This window comes from Mauremys mutica, chromosome 11 (genome assembly GCF_020497125.1).
Source record: "Mauremys mutica isolate MM-2020 ecotype Southern chromosome 11, ASM2049712v1, whole genome shotgun sequence".
NCBI lineage: Eukaryota > Metazoa > Chordata > Testudines > Geoemydidae > Mauremys > Mauremys mutica.
Genome location: NC_059082.1, coordinates 23,713,450 through 23,732,585, shown reverse-complemented (window position 1 = coordinate 23,732,585; position 19,136 = coordinate 23,713,450). Strand labels below are relative to the sequence as shown.

The following is a 19,136-nucleotide window of genomic DNA, read 5'->3' as shown; positions in this document are numbered from 1 at the left end:
ATTTACATTTTAATGTTAATCAGACTCAAATTACTGTGTTTTGCTTCTTAAGCAGAAACCTGAAAGCTGGAAAGAATTATTTTCTTACACTTTGCTTATAATTAGCTCAATTAATAGGCTGCCTGTGACAATGATTATCTGAATGTGAAATTAGAGAGATTATATGTGTTCAGGGCCTGATTTTCAAAAGAGTTTATGTCAGGGGTGGCTCTAGGTATTTTGCCGCCCCAAGCACGGCAGGCAGGCTGCCTTCGGCGGCTTGCCTGCGGGAGGTCCCCGGTCCCGCGGATTCGGCAGCGCGCCTGCGGGAGGTCCGCCGAAGCCGCGGGACCAGCAGACCCTCCGCAGGCATGCCACCGAAGGCAACCTGCCTGCTGCCCTCATGGCGACCGGCAGAGTGCCCCCCGTGGCTTGCTGCCCCAGGCACGTGCTTGACTTGCTGGTGCCTGGAGCTGCCTGTGGTTTATGTGCAGTTGCATTAACAAAGTGCTTGTGCATTTATTCACCTCGTTTGCTCACACAGTTACCTTCATCAAATATCCTGTTTGCACATGAGATTGATGGTTAAGTGCATTGTTGAGCATTTCTGTATACAAGGACCCTGTTTCCCTGCACAATACAGTGACTGCACATACAAATTAGACATTCTGTTTTGTGTGTACAGTCTGGAACATCAGGTCCAAAAGACTAAAGTGGGTATTTTCAAAACAGAGCTCCAGTGTGCACTAAGATAACATTGGTGGTACTTGTGGTCTCATTTGGTTCAAGTCACAGTGATTCAAATTTAGTTTCATATTAAACAGCTTTGTATTACCTTTTTATAGAAGATTCACTAGTAGCAGTATCTGTAACTGGAGATCTTAAAGTATGGGATCTATCCTCATCAGTGACCAGTATACAGGTCAGTTTGCATGAAACATGAAGTCTTAACCTAAAACATGAATGTAACATGTAGAACATGGAAGTATTGTCAGGATAGAAAAATACTGAATCTGAACATAATGTCTTGTGAATGTGTATTAAAGAGTCAGTTATTTTTGTAAGCATGTTTGTTGAAAAGGCCGAGGCTCTTACTAAGCCCTATCTCTTCATTCTCAATACAATTCTTAGAATCCATCCACTAAACACTAGTCCATGTCTTTGTACATCTCTTGCCTTGACTACTGCATCATCTTCTGGCTTTCCTACATCTTGCCTGTTATTCTTCCACACTGATGCTAAGATCATAATCCTTTCTTGTCACTCCCTCCTCTAAACCCCTTCTTCCCTCCTTCCAGATTATGTACAAAGCTCTGCATAATTCTACCTGTATGCTCTCTTGGTCCTTCTTTCTGTCTCCTATATACTATTTTTGTCTCCTTCTTCCACTGTCTACTTTTCATATTCTTTCATACTATCCTCTTCATTTGGAACAGCCTTTCACCCACCCTGTGTCAAGTGTCCCCTCTCTCCTCAAATGTACTTATTGTGTACAGTTTATGAATATTAATATTCTCACCAAAGCTGCCCTGACACCTGTTTGTGCTGGAACTGGAGTCCTAGCTTTCCTTTTTGTTCCACATAATCTGCAAGTACTTTACGCCAAGGACTTTGATGGATTGGGCCAAATTCATCCATGGGTAACTCCACTGACATCAATAGCATTAAAATGTGGATGAATTCAACTTCTTGCTTTTTGTAACCACACAGGAACATAAAAATGGCCAGATTGAAGCAGACATAAGCCCATCTAGTCTAGTACAGTGGTCAGAACCAGATGCTTCAGAGGAAAATGTCAGAACCCTGTGTCAGATATGGCCCCCATACTAGTTCAAATCTTGGTCTCTAATAGATAGGGATTGATTTAAATCCTGAAGCATAAGGTTTAATATCCCTTTCAAAATTTTTGTTGCTGTTTATTATAACTCTGGCTATGGCTACACTTGCACTTCAAAGCGCTGCCGCGGCAGCGCTTTGAAGCGCTAAGTGTAGTCAAAGCGCCAGCGCTGGGAGAGAGCTCTCCCAGCGCTGTCCGTACTCCACCTCCCTGTGGGGAATAACGTACAGTGCTGGGAGCCGCGCTCCCAGCGCTGGGGCTTTGACCACACTGGCGCTTTGCAGCGCCGCAATTTGCAGCGCTGGAGAGGGTGTGTTTTCACACTCTGCTGCAGCGCTGCAAATTTGCAAGTGTAGCCATGCCCTCTGGGTATTCTTGATATCACATACATGTCCAGTTCCTTTTAGAATCTTGCTAAATTCTTGCCCCAACAACGTCCTGTGGTAATGAGATCCACAACACTTATATTGTTATATTAAAAAAAATTAGTACTATCACTAATAAAGGATTCAAATTTGTATAATCCTTTTCTTAAAATAGGAAGGTTGCCTTTTTAGCCACACTAGCAACATTTTCAGCACCGCCATTCTCCAGAGTACTCTTAGCTACATTAGTACCTTAATGTAGGAGCACCTCATGGGAGGTGCATATTAATTGATAGGATCAGACCCTTAAAGAGATGCTGTCAAGTTTGATGTCACTTCTAAAAACACGGTCATTGTTATAAAAAGTCTGCGTTAACATTTCCATTCAGTATATCAGTCCTAGATAACTAGTGCTGCTGCAGCCTTAAAATTATTGCTGTTAAAGCTGAGTGACTGTGCAGCCATCAGTCACAAACAGACATAACACAAGCATATGTAGGTATTATGCTGACCCTTTTCTTTTCTGCCCTTTGAAATGGGAGGGGTTCAGAGTTAGTGAGACTACAGCTCCTTCAAATACCTAGAGAGCACAATTCTCATCAATTGTAATTCCCTCCTGGAGCTGCAAGGGTGAGTAAGAGGATGCCATGACATTCCTGCCTGTGATAGTGGCTGTTTTGCTTTTAACTTAACAGCTGAGATTGTCTGACCACTGTAGACCTTCTTGTGGAGGATTGATGATGGGAGGGGGATTGTTTCATGGCAGAAAATGTCAGTATTTTGTGATGTGATCAATAATTAATAAAAATAATTCCAACATAACTATTTTGGGCCTGTCAGCCTTGATAGTGAGCCTTTGATATTCACTTTGAAAAGGGCAAAAAGTAGGATTTTTTTCTTTTGCAAGCCATTCATGAATTCAAATCCAAAAGGATAGGAATATAATGACCCCTAAAAGTGGTGGGAAAGTATTAATTTAAGTCAAGATCATTTACCCAGCATACAACTCAAGTGCCGATACTATTGTTTACTATGCTGTAGGAAAAGAATCCCGTTGGCCATTGTGCATCTGAAACTGCAAGCCTATAGACTGGTATGGCTTTGTTGGCTTTACATGGAGCAATGGCTAGTGCATCTTCATAGTGGCAGATCTATCAATGCTGCCTATGCTCTTCCCTGATCCAATCCCTCCCTGACCCTCATTGCCACTCCTTTAAATGAGAGTATGAAGGCAGTCCCCACAGAATGCATATCATCTCTACAGGGACCATGAATCCTACCCCCAAGTCACTGTTTAATGAAAAGTTAAAGTTTGCATTGCATTTTCAATGTATGTATTTACAAAATGTTTTTAATAGCTGGTTTCTTTCCTGAAATTCATAGCCTGAAGATCCAGAATATCTTGTTTGTCTAATACTACTACTTTTCCCTCTAATATCTAGGAGAGACAAAGTGTATATGAACAAGAATCCAAAGCTCTGGACTGTACAAACTGCCAAGCAATAAGATTTTGCACATACACAGAAAGACTCCTCTTAGTTGTGCTCGCAAACTGTTGGAAGGTACAGCATTACACATAGTACTTAATGCTTCCTATACAACATTGTTAGCAATTCAGTAGCATTTTGGAAAAGTGAACATGACTGATTTTATATGTAAGTAGTTATTTTCCTCCTTAAATCAAATGAAACAGTGCTCACTAGCTATTTGGGATATCAGAGGAAACTGCTTGCTCCATTTCTTCACCAGTTATTTTAATTGCATAGCTGAGATGATAAAGGCCTGGATTTTTAAAGGTATTTAATGCTGTGCTCTGCTCTGTATTGCAGTGCCCATGTCTCATTTTCAAAGGTGACTTAGGTTCCTAAGTCCCATTGAAAGTCAATATACAGACCGTACCACATGCTGCCCCCCTGACCACCGCATTACATTCTCCTGCAACTGCAGGAGAGGAGGCCCTGTGGAATAGCAGCATATGTGTTATCAGAGGAGCTGGGAGTGGGGTAGCCATCTTCTGCTATGCGCTCCTGGAAAGATGTGGGTTTGCATGCTTTGTCTTTGGTGATTAAATTAATCTGTGGTGAAGAAGAAATGTGTGTCCCAGATGACAGAACTGTGGGCAAATCTAACAGTGTTGGGTTAAAGAAGCTACATATGTAGTGTGATCATGCCAGGAGAACTATCAATATTTTAAATAATATTAACAGAGGAATGTAAAAGTTCTCCCAAGAGGAAATTTGAAGGTTTTGTTCTAATGGGCCATATTCACTCCTGAACTCAATGTAGTTACACAGAGGATGAATTTTGTAATGACAAACAAAACAAATCCCCTGCCTCCTCCCAACCCCTGACTGTAATTCTACCTTTAAGCCTTTAATGTTGTTTTTATTTTAATTGGCAGTTTTTTCTTCCTAGAATCATGTGGCCTGATTCTGATCTTACTGTGTTTTAACAGTAGTGTAACCCCATTGAATGTAATAGGGTGGTCTGAATGTACACCATAAAAACAGTCTCATAAATACTTTACTTTCTGAATCTTTGCTCAAACCCAGTGTTTGCATTAAAATGAAATAGTCAACAGGAAACACATTATAATATTCATTTATGTTCATCTATCATTTTTCTTTCTTTAGGTCTATGATTATTGTGATTTTTCCTTGCTGTGCACTGAATTCAACAAAAGTGGTCAGTGCTTTGCTGGTGGTGAAGTGCTAGCTGCTTGGAGACTCATCATCTGGACGGAAGATGGTCACAGTTACATCTACCAGCTGCTGAACAGGTGGGCTCAGATTGGAAATGAACACAAAAAGTTCAGGTACAAGATGAACTTTGGGAGGTTTATTATGGAAAATCCCCGCATGTCACAAATGATGAAAAACCAGAACAAAAATACTTTGGCACTAGAAGATTTACCCTGAGTTTGACAGCCCCCAGTCTTTGTTTGACACAGCAGGGGATACAGGAATAAGATTAGCCATGTAGAACTTGGGCAGCTGGTGCTGTGGTTTCAAAAAGAAATCACTTGTAATTACTTACCCAACAACTGTAGCTGAACTTGAGAATCATGGATGCAACCAATCTGCTTTTAAAAAAACGAATTTCTAAAGCATTTGATTTTCTTTTTAATTATGCAGTGGGCATTCTAAAAGCATATATCCTGCCGATGGAAAAGTGCTCAAAGAAACTGTTTATCCTCATTTACTCTGCTCCACTTATGTGAAAGAAAATAAGGTAACATGAGAATGTTGTACAATGAGCTTCAAAAGTTGCTTCATATTTTCCTTGTAATGACCAGACAGACTCTCAGGAAACTGGACATTTAAGAAATTGAGTAAAACTGGGTTTAGTTGTTGTATTGATATAATAAAAAAGGCTTAGTCCTTGATTCTAATTTTGACTTTCAAATATGGTGAATTCACGATATACTTTGTATTTTATAAAAGGCTCTTTGTTGAGATTTTTTTTTGTTAATTTTCAAAATTTGCATTAAAATTTAAAAGGCAAGGTAGAATATTGAGAATTTCTTACACCCAAGGGGCTCAATCCTGCAAAAAGTTACTTATGTGAATTCTCCTATTGAAGTCAATAGGACTACACATGCATAACTATCTGGGCCCAAGGACTCTCTTAGTTCATTACAAAATGCATCCACCACAAACTGTTTGTAATCAGGTCTTTGAACACATTACATTATACAGAGATTCCTATCCTGATCCTGCAAAGACCTATGCATATGTTTAACTTTTTTCCCAGTGTGAGCAGACTTTACTGGAAGTACTCAGTGTGTAAAGTTAGGCACATGTGTAAGTCTTCGCAGGATTGGCACCTAAGGCCTAAGAAGCTGTTTCTAAAGTTTAGGGAAGTTCGTACAGAGGAAATTGAAGAGTCAGATGGATCAAGAGTCCTTATACTTCCAGTTGTAAGTGTGTGTCTGGATGTGTGTCAAATGCGAGTTTACTAGTTACTAGCTTGAGACTAGCGTGACTCAAATCAACTCCACTATTGGAAAGAATACATCTAAATGGTTGCTTTCCTCTCTGTGTGACTAGAGAAGATGATGGCCTGTTGAACGAACAGAAATTAAGTGATTGAAAGATACAAATAAAGGATTGGTTACTGCAGTCCCCACTCTGGCAAAAACCAAAACCCTATTGATTTTAACAGGGATTCTGTCTGAGTAAGAACAGCAACCATTGGACCAAGGCTAAGACTTAGTACTTATAGAATTTTACTTATTTATTATTTGGCTATGAAAAAGTATGTGGGACCTGTTCCTGTTGAAGTCAATTTTGGTTTTTTGATGTTGACTTAAGTGGACCAGGATCAAGCCCTTAAACTATTTGTCAGGACTATGAGAGAAAGGCATATTTTTATTTGCACTCCACCAAAAGCACTATTAGATAGACAGGCTTGTGTGAGGTTTTTATTAGTCCCTCCTTTTTGTTGCTGGGTAAAGGATTTTAGACACCACTTTTGCTGCATAGTTTTCCTAAACCTGACAGGTATAATTTTTTATGTGAAGGGCACTAGCCATTAGTTTATTTTTCCCCTCACACACTTATGATCTAAAATCAGATAGGGTAATTGTTGCAGGATGTCAAAAGATAAAGACCATCAAGGAAGAGAAGTAGCCAAAATACATGGCTTAGCAATAACTGTGTCACTATGATGGCAGAGCAGCTTATGTATTATTTTTTCCAACAAATTAAAAAATAATAATAATGCTTTCAAGTATCCACATTCTATCCATTTTCTGTTCTTATTCTTTGATGTTTGGCTTTGTCCTGTCTAATTAACTTCATGGCAAAATCCATGGTGATTTTTATGGCAAAATTGAGTGTGTGACGTCAAAGTAGCTTGTGAGGCTGTACATCTCGACCTCCAAGTGCTACATCATAACGTAGAGCAGGAGTTCCCAAATCTTTTCATAGTGGGACCCATATTTATAATTCTGTGGACTTCTCTTCCCATTTGCAATCATGTAACATCCTTGTTGCAACTCCAACAATTGCTTATATGGAAAAGTGATATGAGAATGTTATTTGTGCCTTAGAGAATCTTCCCCCAAAATAAGAGTTAGAAGCTCAGCTTTCATTGACTTTTAAGTAGGAGCTAGATATCCATCTAATGACTCTTTGTGCCTTTGAAAATCTCAGTGTTAATGTATTTTCACCTGTATTTTAATGCAGTTTAAAAGTTGGAAATAAGGACCATGAGAGCATCCACTGTCAAATGCTTCACAGGCCTGTAGTTTGGGTACCACCGGAATTGAGTATGTAGTATCATATGTGTTAGTCCTTACATTCAGCGGTCCCTGATTAAAGAGGGTGTATAGATTCCCAGTACGAGTGGAAGAATGTATGACTTCAGCTATCAATAAACAGAGCATTTGCATTCCACATATATTTCTCTCAGCATTGTACAGTAACTGTTAATGATGAAACACAATAAGCAGAGACCTGTTGATAGATGTCAGTAACAAGTCTGCTTTCTTCAACTATATTATAGCCATATACCCTGTAACTTCTTGCAGGTGAAGTAAATGATGACACTGTAGGTCATTAAGTATTTATGCCAAAACACTGTCCCCAGACTTGCTTTCTCTTGTATCATATAATCTACTGTGAATGCAGGTTTTTTTTGTTCTGTTTGTTATGAAGATAATTTAGGTTTTATATCAGCTGAATTTTTTGGCTCAATTCCTGCCCCCATTCTGCTTGTTTTCTGCAAAACTGGCAGCACAAAGCAGGCAGAAAGTTCACTTAACAAGCTGCTTGCGGATTCTCCTGGCGTAGAAGAATTCACAGGTGGTGTAGACCCTGGGTAGCATTTCCCCACCAGTCCCAACTCCTGGCCTGGCGTATAGCTTGTGGCAAGAGCATGGGTAGAGCAATGCTGCATTCTGGCAGTCCCAGTGTTCCTAGTGGCCTTTAAGAGGGCCATACCAGCCAGTGCAACTTAGAGCAGCCCCTGGCTTTAGAGCAGTCACTGGCTGAGGAAAGTTCAGCCACAGCTGAGGATTCAGCCCTTTATTTTTACAGATATATTTCCAGATGTTATAGTTTTATTTTGCAATAGAGACCATATTGTCTTAATCTATTTTTTCATATGGAAATGTTGACTAGTTGCTGTTATTTTTGTCACAGAGTTTTCCTTTTGTTATGGGCTTTATGAATGAAAGAAAGGAACCTTTCTATAAGATTCTTTTTTCTGGAGAAGCATCTGGAAGAATCACCTTGTGGCATATTCCTGATGTCCCAGTGTCGACGCATGATGGTTCTCCAAAAGGTTAGGCAATTTTCTGTATTTTGTGCAATTTTTAATTACATTGTTGCTACCTCAGTTCTCATGAAAAGTCACCCGGGAAAGTAGAGCTTCTCTAGTCATTCAGGGTAGAATTAATCTCTGGTCTGTAAAACTAACACAAGGCTCTCCACACCAATAAAGTCATGCATAGGTCTGGAGGGGAGAAACATAGGCACAATCCTTGCACAGATTGCCCACCCTGGCCAAAATGCCATGGAAAGGGCTGTCACGCTGGGTCTGCATAGGCCAGTGCATGGAGGTTACCCCGCTGAGGCACCATGTGATCCAACTGGTGTGGAAAAACTGCAATTACTGTTCCAAATCACAGGATGAAAGACAGGCCCTTTGGGAGGAGGTGGTCAGGGAGGCAAGTGTGCTTTTTATTATTATTATTTATTTTTTTACAATCAGTCATTTCTCTGACTTGTTCTCTATTTTTGAATCCCTGGAAATTTCATGTGAATTATTCTTGACTATTCATTTTTGCTAGAGATCCCAATAGCAGCAGCTTGGACTCTACAGGACGATTTTGACAAACATCGTGCTATGTCGGAAGGCATTATTGATCATATTTGTGCAACTAAAGATGGGACCGAAAGTGCAGCAGTCACTTCATCCGTATATGTGCCCAACCTTGATAAGCTGGTGTGTGGGTGTGAAGATGGGAAAATTTTCATAACACTTGCTTTGCATGCTGTCAAAGCAAGAATTTTAGAAGACATTTCCTTGCTGAAACGTACGTTTTTAATGCAATTCTACTTACTCTAATTTTTAATCAAGCATCTTTTCATATTCCTCTAAATGAAAAAGGATGAAGGAAGTAGGGACATGAGGGCTCAGTTTTGTCCTCAGTTACACAAGTCCTGGTCCTGGTGGTGTTGCTGAGAGCAGCAGCCATGAAACTAAGGGCAGAATTGAGCCCTTTCCTTTTTATTTAATACTGTTTCTCATGAACAAATACATGTTTATACTGCTCTCCCCTGGATATGTTGCCATGAATCATCTGTTTAGTATTGTACAGTCTGTATATTTGCACTGTTTCATTGTATCGCTGAAGAAATTGCCACTGTAAGTCAAATATAAATATGGGTCATGTTACCTTGCCTTTAAATTATTCCAATCCATTGGTTTAATTTATTTTAATTTTCAGAAGTGCAGGGTCTGGTTGACTAGCTTCTTCTGAATGGTATTTTATATCCACGCTTCTTTTGTTATGAATTGTCATTTTAACCCTAATTAAAAATAATACTAGATTATAGCACATCTTTTTAATCCTGAATTTCAGAGCATATGTAAAAGAATCTTTATTTCAATCTTGGAAGTACTGAAATGTTTCCTCTGCTCCAGTTTCAGAAGGTGTTTAAAACTTGGTGTGTGTTTTGGTTGGGTTTGATTTTTTTTTATTTTTAATACAATAAAGTCACTTTTTAATTTGTTATATGCATATGTTGATGCACCTTAGGTTCTTTCCAGGTGCATTTTTCCATTAAAGAAGTGGGAGCCTGATTGTGCAAATACTTGAAATTGAGCGTGGATTCATTACTGTGATGAATTTTTTTATCAGGCCTGATTCTCCTCTCATTTACACTGGCTTTATTCTGGTGTAATTGAGAGGAGAATCAGGCCTGATAAGAAAATAGGACCAGTAGGACTACTTGGGATCATAAACACTATGCCTAGTCATAAGCATTTTCAGAGACTGGTCCTAAGTTTTGTTTGTATTTAAAAATGTGTGGAGACATTTTGTAGTCTTCACTTAATCCTGCTTACTGAGAGTTTTACCCAAGTAAGACTGAAGACCCTGTACTCCCCTCCACTTGAACAGTTGAAAAAGCCCTATGCCCTTGGGTGAGGATCAGGGAGTGCCAAGGGGAAAATGATAGAGTATGTTCCCCCACCAGCACTGAACCACTTCTCCCCTCTGCAGCCACTGCATTAGAGCCCAGCTCTGCACAGCCAATGCTTTGTTCATATACACGAGAGCTGGCTGTGACATATTGCAAAGAAACAGATGGTATGTCTACACTGCAATGTAAGCCCAGCATTTGAACTCAGCTTCAAGCCTAATACCTCTTCTGTCTACACACAAATTGTGCTAACCCAGAACTCAGACAAAGGGTTCCAAGACCCCACAGGGGTGGAGGATCCAAGCCTGAGTCAAGCTGGGAGCCAGGGTTCAAGCCCTATTACTTTGCAGTATAGATGCAGCCCCACTGGACTCGTGCTCTGGGATTCTGCCAAAAGTACCCCACGATTCCTCTGAACAGTCAAGTTTGGTGAACAGTCAAGTTTTCCCACATTGCACCATGAACAAAAGACTAGAGCGGCCACATTTTGCGAGGATGCAAGGAAGTCTGGAATATGGGTGGTAGGTAGGACTCAAATGCAGTGTGGATACTGGTGCTCCAAGCTGGGACACAGGGTTCAACAATTTCTAACCTGGGGTTACAAATGACTGGAGATGCTCAAACCCTAGGGTAATAAATCCAGGGTCTGCTAACTCAGATTCTTCTAACCCTAGGCTGACATTGCATTGCAGACATTTCCAAAGTCTTTCTGTAATTGAGAGAGGTACTGAAGGTTTCGGATCCAGTGGGTTCCCTCCTGCAGATCCTGGGCTTTGCTCCTTTTGATCATTTCTCCTCTCAAGTCCCCTCTACCTCTGACTCCCCTCTCAAAAAGGAAAAATATAGCAGAGTGGCAGCCGCTCAGGAGCTGTGGATCAGTGCTCCTGTTGTGTGTCTTTTGTGGCATAGAGAAAAGAATTTGATCTTGAGTAAGGGCTATATTGGCCTAAAACTCTTACTCATTTAGGAGTGAGCTCTTGAATAGAAATGGTACTAGGCCATTGGGGGTCCTAAGCAGGAATATTTTTGACCCCTCCCCTGACAACACATACTAAAGCGAATAGGGACCCCTGTGAGCTGCTCGGGGTGCTAAGCAATTGCTTAGTCTGCTTATGCCTAGCGCCAACTCTAGTCTTGAATACTTTTCATCATACAGATTTCCTGACTGCAAGCACACATATAGTAAAGGTGTTTTTGTTTGTTTGTTTTGGTTTGGTTTTTTTTGTAAAGGGCAGAAATCATTTATCTAACATTTTTGTCTTACAGATCCTTTGCCTTCAAAAGTTCTTAAGGGCCACAGCAGGAGTGTTACATGTTTACTTTATCCACATGGTAAATCAGCCAGGTTTGATCCAAGCTGGCTGGTGTCAGGTGGCCAAGATTCTTGTGTGATCTGGTGGGATATATTTACGGAGGAAATTTTGCATCAATTCACTCTGCAAGCTGGTCCAGTAATGAACCTGTTGTTATCACCAGAGAACTACAGAGTAAGTAAAGACAGAGTAAATGATGGTTTTTGGGTTTTTTTGGAAGGCGGGGGGAGTAATATGTACAGTAATAATTTTATTTTATTTGTAACTTAAATCCTAGTTACTAACTACTTACTTTATGTTTTGTTTGAGATCTACATCGACTTCCTGTTTTGGGGTCTGATACGCCACTGTTACATCAGTGCAGTTCCCATTAAGTCATCAACCTGGTGAACTGGAGTGGAGAATCAAGACTTTCCTGTCTGAATGTGGCATTTTTAGAGAGAACTAATTCTGAATAAACATAATTGCCAGAGGGCACATAGATCCTGATTCTCTTCTCACTTATGTATGCTGGTGTAAATCTGAAGTGGCTTCCACTGAAGTCAATGGTTATGCTGGTGTAAAAACTGTATGAGAGGAGAATCAGGCCAATAACAGTTATGTATAAATGTGTGTGTTTGATTGTTTTGATACCTAGCAAATTTCTATTGGCCTTTGTCTTTAAAGCATCTAGTTAGACATGAGAAAATCTTTTACTTCAGAATGGACCATCAGCTCTAGTACTATTTAATTTCTAATATTCTTGTGCATTTTTGAAATGTACAGGGTTCAATACAGCAAACCCTTACTTACATGAGACGCCCCTGAAGTCCATGGAACAAGGATTTTACCCCTTAAAGGTGAAATACACCTTAGTTCAAAGGGCCTGCGCAATAACCTATTTACTACACAAGGTCCACTTATGGTGCATCTACACTACAGCTGGAGGTATAATTTCCAGCTTGGGTAGACATACATGTGCTAGCTTTGTTTGAGCTAGCTAACTAAAAATAGCAGAGTAGACACGATAGAATAGGTGGTGGTTCAGGCTTGCCGCAGGAGTAAATACTAGGATTTGGGGCAGAAATTACATGTACCCAGAGTTTTAAAGCTTAACTGGTTCATAGGGCCTTGTGCTGGCCCTCTGCACTGCTAGGTGAAAATCACCCCGTGGCAAAAGGTAGTAACCTGATCTCTTAAGCCCTGTTTTCAGGGGTTGTGTTGGACTTACATGGCACCTAGGCATTTTTCTGGTCCTTTGCACGGGGGTGAATTTTACCCGAGGGTGAGTTCCACCCTGTGTCAGTAAGGATTACTTGTTGAAATAAGGCTTTTACAGGAACAGATCCACATAGTGCAAAATGCAATTATAACATACCCAGTTTTTGCACTGGTGATATTTTGCCTTTGGCCTTTGTGTCATAAGAACTGACATAATTTTATGTCAGATGAATAGCAATTTGGGTTAAAGTAAATTTTCATTTTTTTTTATTTCCAGGGAAAAGCTCTATTACTAAGTATATTTGATTATATAGTTGCTGCTTTAATAGACCACCTGTTGATGTGTGTGATTTTTTAGAGGATCATAGAAGATTAGGGTTGGAAGGGACCTCAGAAGGTCATCTAGTCCAACCCCCTGCTCAAAGCAGGACCAATCCCCAGACAGATTTTTACCCCAGTTCCCTAAATGGCCCCCTCAAGGATTGAACTCATAACTGTGGGTTTAGCAGGCCACTACTCAAACCACTGAGCTATCCCTCCCCCAAATACACATGCAATTGGATTGTATCTTTCCTTTGGAGATCAAATTTATAGTTAATCTTTTTAAACAAGTTTTGGAATGCAGGCTGAAATGTAACATTAGTTTCTAAATGAACATATTTTGTGGCAGGGACTCTTTTGTGTTTGTTTGTACAGTGCCTAGCACAATGGGCTCCTGGTCCAGGACTGGAGCTCATAGGTGCTACCACAATAAAAACAATAAAAAATAATCATAAAATTGAGTTATTTATATGTTTTTGCAGCTAAACGGGCACAGGATTGTGTGCTGTATATGCAGTGATCATTCAGTAGCACTTCTACACCTTCAGGAGAGAGTATGTCTCTTACATGCCAGGAAGCATTTGTTTCCTGTGAAGATGATAAAATGGCACCTTGCTGAAAATCTGCTAATTGTCGGATGCGAAGATGATTCCGTTTATGTTTGGGAAATTGAAACAGGTAATGTGTTTTTTCTTGTTCAGCCCTCGCTAATTAGTTTTTGTTCTAATCTATGATGTTTGGTTACATGTACCCAGATCTGTAGTGGGGCCATGCAAAGATAGTAACAGATTACATTTATTAACTAGAAACTTAAATTTTTTTTATTATAAATGAGCAAGAATTAAAGGCTTCATGTGATACAGAGTATGTCAATAATAAAATACAAGCGCTTGAGTCAGATCCTGACAAGCAGATGATTAGCTGATATTGCAGTACAGAGAAGTGAGCCGGATATTTCTGGAAGCTATAAATAAAAACATAAGTTATCTACTTTAATTATTAACAAGAGCGAAATTTACTGTCCTACCAATCTCAAATTATGTCATTACATTTTGCCTTCTTCAGCACACTCACAATCTTAGCAACCTTTTGAGTTAATTGATGATCAGTAATAATGGAAGATAATTAATTGCAACTCTCACAACTGTGGAGTTGGGAAAACTAAGACTGAGTATTTCAGCTTAAATTGTGGATTCACAGGTGATTCAGTAGGGTGGCTGCTGATTCATAAGGATGGTAAATGTACTTATTTGAATGTTGAGAGACTTAAAATTATTAGAAGCTTTAATGTTATTGAAAATTGCAATACAATGTTTATCTCTGCAAGTGACAACACATCTTGTGGAAAAAAAGAGTACATAATGAGTTTAGAAGCCATGTAAAATAAAGAAAATTAATACTAGAGGAAAATATAATGTTACAAAATTCACTATACAAAACTTAATTCACAACATTTATAAAGATATTTTGCTCTACAAACTAATATAGCTAAGTCAAAGGCTATCCTGAAAAAGTACCCATTTTAGACAGAGTTCCCTGTTTAAATGTGATAAATACCAATATTCAATGAAGTACTTGGCAAAAAGCAGACTGCATAAATTATATACTACATGGATTTTTAGTAAGCTATTTAATACAGTTGAGTAATTAGGATAGGAACTGCCAAGGCATATGGTACTTATTTTTCCTCTAATATACTGAATCTTAATAAAAAAAATTGGCTTAGCTTAAAATGAAGTTATTAGCATTTAAAATCTGCTGAAAACTATGTTTTTTTTCCAAAACCGGTATGGTTTTTTTTCCAGTATTGAAGACATATTGTGCAAAAATATTTTATCTAGGTTTTAAAAATGCTTCTAAATTACATCTTTTTGTTCAAAAGAAACAGAAAAGATGTTGCTCTTGAGGTGGAGAGCCACACTGACCTCAGGAGACTGTTAAATTGTGTGTAGTGCTTATTTATTTTCTACTGTGCTATTATATGCTGTTCTGTGAGTAAAAGACTTAAAACTGCTGCTTACATTTACAGCTTTAATCCTACTGCAATGAAAAAGGTTGTGGAATAAAATTTTCAAAAGTGCCTCAGTGACTTGAGAACATGGCGCTTAAGAGTCGTATTCTCAAAAGCAATTTTCAAGTGCTCTGGAGTCACTTAGGAGGTTTTGAAAATGCTACACTTCTCCATTCATATTTTTATTTGGTTATGCACTTTTTCTTAACTGTAGTTGCTGATTAATACCTATAATGTTTAAGATTCCCTTTTTTATTGTACATTAAGTCTGCTCTGTAAATATGTGCTTGACAGGCCAAATTCTGTGGGTTTTCCTCCAAAAAGGTACACATTAGATTGCATTAGTTCCCCCCTCCTGCTCAGCCATCTCTTCCCTTTTGAGCTTTTGTAGATTTCAAAACATTCTCCCTCTGCCTGTCTGGTCACTCCTTTACATTACCCTCGATCTGTATTGGTCCCCTCTTTTTCTTCCACTATACATCACACTTGTAATACCTTCTTGATTCTGTGTTTCATGCAACCTCATTCTCCTCCTTTCCCACCCTTCTCAAGACTCACTTCTTTTGGTTAGCTTTTAAATGCTGTCCACCACTGCACCACTCCTGCCCACCTACTGACTTTGCTCCCTCAAGCCATGAATATAATATGTTTACATATTAAACTAATTAAAAAAAAACAGAAGCATATGTAGAATGGATGCATTTACTTCCATTCTGGTTCTAGAGATATTACTGGATCTAGTTATGTTCTTCATTTTAAAGATGAACAATAGCTCTGAAACTGGTAATGCCTTTTAAAATCAGAATGAATTTGAAGTGCACTCGCACTTCTATGTAATATAAGCATAGAAGATGTTGGGTACTTTTTTTTAACTCCTTCCCATTTCTTGCTATGGAATGCCTATCTGATTGCAGGCTCCTACTGTTCAATTATTTTTACTCAGAATTCAGCACTGGGCAAATCTGTTTACACCTCATAGTTTGTAAATCTTGAGATCTCACTGAACCTCAAGTACTGTTGGCATTCTCTTATGTGAAAAATGTCACACTGTGACACTAAATCTAAGACTGAAACTACTTGGCACAGGATTATGCACTTTCTTCATAAAAATATTATTGCTTATGCATTTAAAAAAACAAGTTTTTAAGTTTTAAGCTACATACACACTGTACTTTAAAAAATGGGAGCAAATAAGGTGATGAGAGCAAGAAATTAAAAGTTGATGCCTCTTACCACAAATGACTAACACAGTGGCCGTCAGTAGAAAAATCAACATTTACCCGCAGTAGAATCTGAGACTAATTTCCTATTGTAACTATAGGGAAATAAAAATAGTTACCTACCACTATGTGGTAGTTGTTGGTAAATTCTGACATTTTAAAGGAGAAAATTAGAGAAATCTTAACACCCTTTTATCCCAATCCTGCATTCCTTGTTCACCTAAAACTCCTGTAGAAGTCAGTGAGAATTTTGAGTGTGCAAAGAACGTAAGGTAGAATTTTGCCCCCTTTCATCTGACTGAGATAAGACATCTTTAAAGGAATGTAATTGGAACTTATGAGGGTGGTATTCTAGGAAATGCTTACCAATCCTTAATTCTGAAGGATAAAGATTTGTCAACATTTCCCATAGAAATCTTTTTTTTTTTTTTTTTTTAAGATTTTAGAACCAGAACACCCAAATATATTTTGGAGATGAAACCTGGCGTACAATATCTTAACCAGAAAATTATTGTGTGCATTTGAAGCATTCTGAAGTAAAACTGGCCAAGTTCATGTTTAAGAATGACAAAATAAAGTACACTTTCTTGATGTTCGCTGTAATTCTCTCTCAATCACAGCTACAATACTTTTTAAAATAAGTTTTACAAGGGATTATTTCATATCATGGGTTAATCACTTTGGATATTAAAAATAAAACAGCTGAGATGCTAATGTTCTTAAAAACTGCTACTATGCATTCACAATATTTATTTTTCATACACATTTTTAGTATGTATTTGTTACTATGGATCCATAATATGCAATCTGTGCTGTTGTTAATATGTATTTGCAGGATACACTGTAATAGCTTCTCAGGAGCTGTTACAGAATATACTATGAATATGAATTAAGGCTAAAGCTCACAACTCAGCTAAATCTGAAAGGGGCTATCGACATGCTATTGGATTCTAAGGAAACTCAGACCCTACAGCATATCAATGAAATACTTAAAAATACTTTAAAAGAGGAAATTAAACCAGAAGAACTATGTTAAGAATGTAAGTTAAACTCATACAAAGAAGAAAAGTCAGAGTTGAAAGCGCCAACACTGCCTGTTTTACCTGTATGAAAGAGACTACATATCATTGGTTGTTCATTCTATACTAAGGGCTAAATTTTGTTAGAACTTAAATTCAATGAAAATGAAGTGACTGCAGAAGGTATATCAGAGCAGAACTCTGTGTTCTGCAATACCCAGTCACAAGTAGGTGGATCAAGGGGAAAGTTTTTAAATGTAACATTTTTAGTGCTTTATTTTGGATATGTATGACCAAAGAGAATATGTTGGTGACAATTGTGAAGCTATAATTTATTATTGTTACATCCCACATTTACGGAAATTTGGTGCAAGAAGTTAGTTCCCAAATTTATGAAGTTACATGACTTTTACAGCCTTCAGTAATGTTCTTGCTTTTTTACTGATCATTTAAACGTAAGTAGAAATCGTGCTGATGGATCATAGGTGTTTCAAACTTTATGGGTCAAATTAATTAGGTAGTGAATAATTCACTTTGTCATTTAAGAAATGAGACTCTGAGCTCTCTGTTGAAAGCACTCCATGTGTGGAGCTCTCATTGAAGCTAATGGCCACTCCATGCCCCCAGCACGAATTGTACTCCAGTGGAGAGGACTACCATAAAGTGTATGCACCATGCAAGACTTGTTTTGAGGGCTAACGTGGGACTTAAACAGTGTATAGGCCTTCTATACAAAAAGAAGAATTTCACCTCCATGGGGTTTGCAGGATAAGGACCCAAGTGAATGTCAGTCATTTCTGTCCTAGGTTATGGAAATTAAGTAGTATGGACCAGATCATATTCAGCTGCTGTGTGTGGATGGGGACACAAAAGAGGGCCCTCTCGTTTTTGTAGCCCTGTGCAGCAGCCAGACATAAGTGCAAGTCCCTGCACTCCAGATACAGGAACTGTTCCCTCTTACTCACCACATAGGACTCAATGTATTCCAGATGGAGTGAAAAAGATTGGTGAGGAGGCAGAGACTGGTACTGAATAGGCCAGGTACACCAGTGGGAATAGGCTGTATCATGGATGGTGACTTCTGTGCATCCTGGTGAGCAAAGCAGTGTTACAGTACTACAGAGACCCTCTAAAAAGTCAGAACATAATTTTACCCTTCTTTCCTGGTACCTTAGAGGAGATGTTGCCTATTTCACAATTAAATAGAAGGTACCATGATGCAATAGCCCACAAAGATTATAGATTTATAAAGGGTGCAAGAGGTAGGATTTTTAAACTATAGACTATTTTAAATCACTGTTTTATATATTTTGTTGCTAGCTTCAAAAAGCAGTCTACTACTAAAACTGTGAGGAGTAGCTAGAAGTTAGCAAAGCAGCCATTATTTGTCATACTGACGATTTTTTTCTGATTCACTTTGTGTCTGTAATTGAAATAGTACCTAGCATACCTAGGGAACTCCTCCTAGGATATACTGTAGTTGGTTAATATAAATTATATCTGTACAACAGTAGAACATGGGAGGTTATGGCACTGATCCTTGAAATTGGTCTGACCTAGATTGAGAACTATATAAATATGTCAGTGCCAGTCAGGCAGACAGAGGCATTGTCTAGGTCCTCATATAGACCTTTGTGAAAAGATGAATACAGTATCATCAGACAGAAATGAAGAATTGTCTATGGAAACAATGCGGACTTTAACTATAGGCTGCAAGT

The 19,136-nt window shown here is 38.7% G+C and overlaps 1 protein-coding gene across 1 annotated transcript in view; it reads left to right on the top strand.

Moving 5' to 3' along the window:
* Window positions 1-19,136, top strand: part of WDR72 (WD repeat domain 72) — a 189,647-nt gene that overhangs the window by 21,751 nt on the left and 148,760 nt on the right. Inside the window, exons 6-13 of the mRNA XM_044980416.1 lie at window positions 825-901; window positions 3,624-3,743; window positions 4,815-4,960; window positions 5,316-5,412; window positions 8,328-8,469; window positions 8,978-9,223; window positions 11,601-11,821; window positions 13,651-13,846. Of these exons, the coding sequence (XP_044836351.1) occupies window positions 825-901; window positions 3,624-3,743; window positions 4,815-4,960; window positions 5,316-5,412; window positions 8,328-8,469; window positions 8,978-9,223; window positions 11,601-11,821; window positions 13,651-13,846 (1,245 nt within the window). The remainder of the gene's footprint in view (window positions 1-824; window positions 902-3,623; window positions 3,744-4,814; window positions 4,961-5,315; window positions 5,413-8,327; window positions 8,470-8,977; window positions 9,224-11,600; window positions 11,822-13,650; window positions 13,847-19,136) is intronic.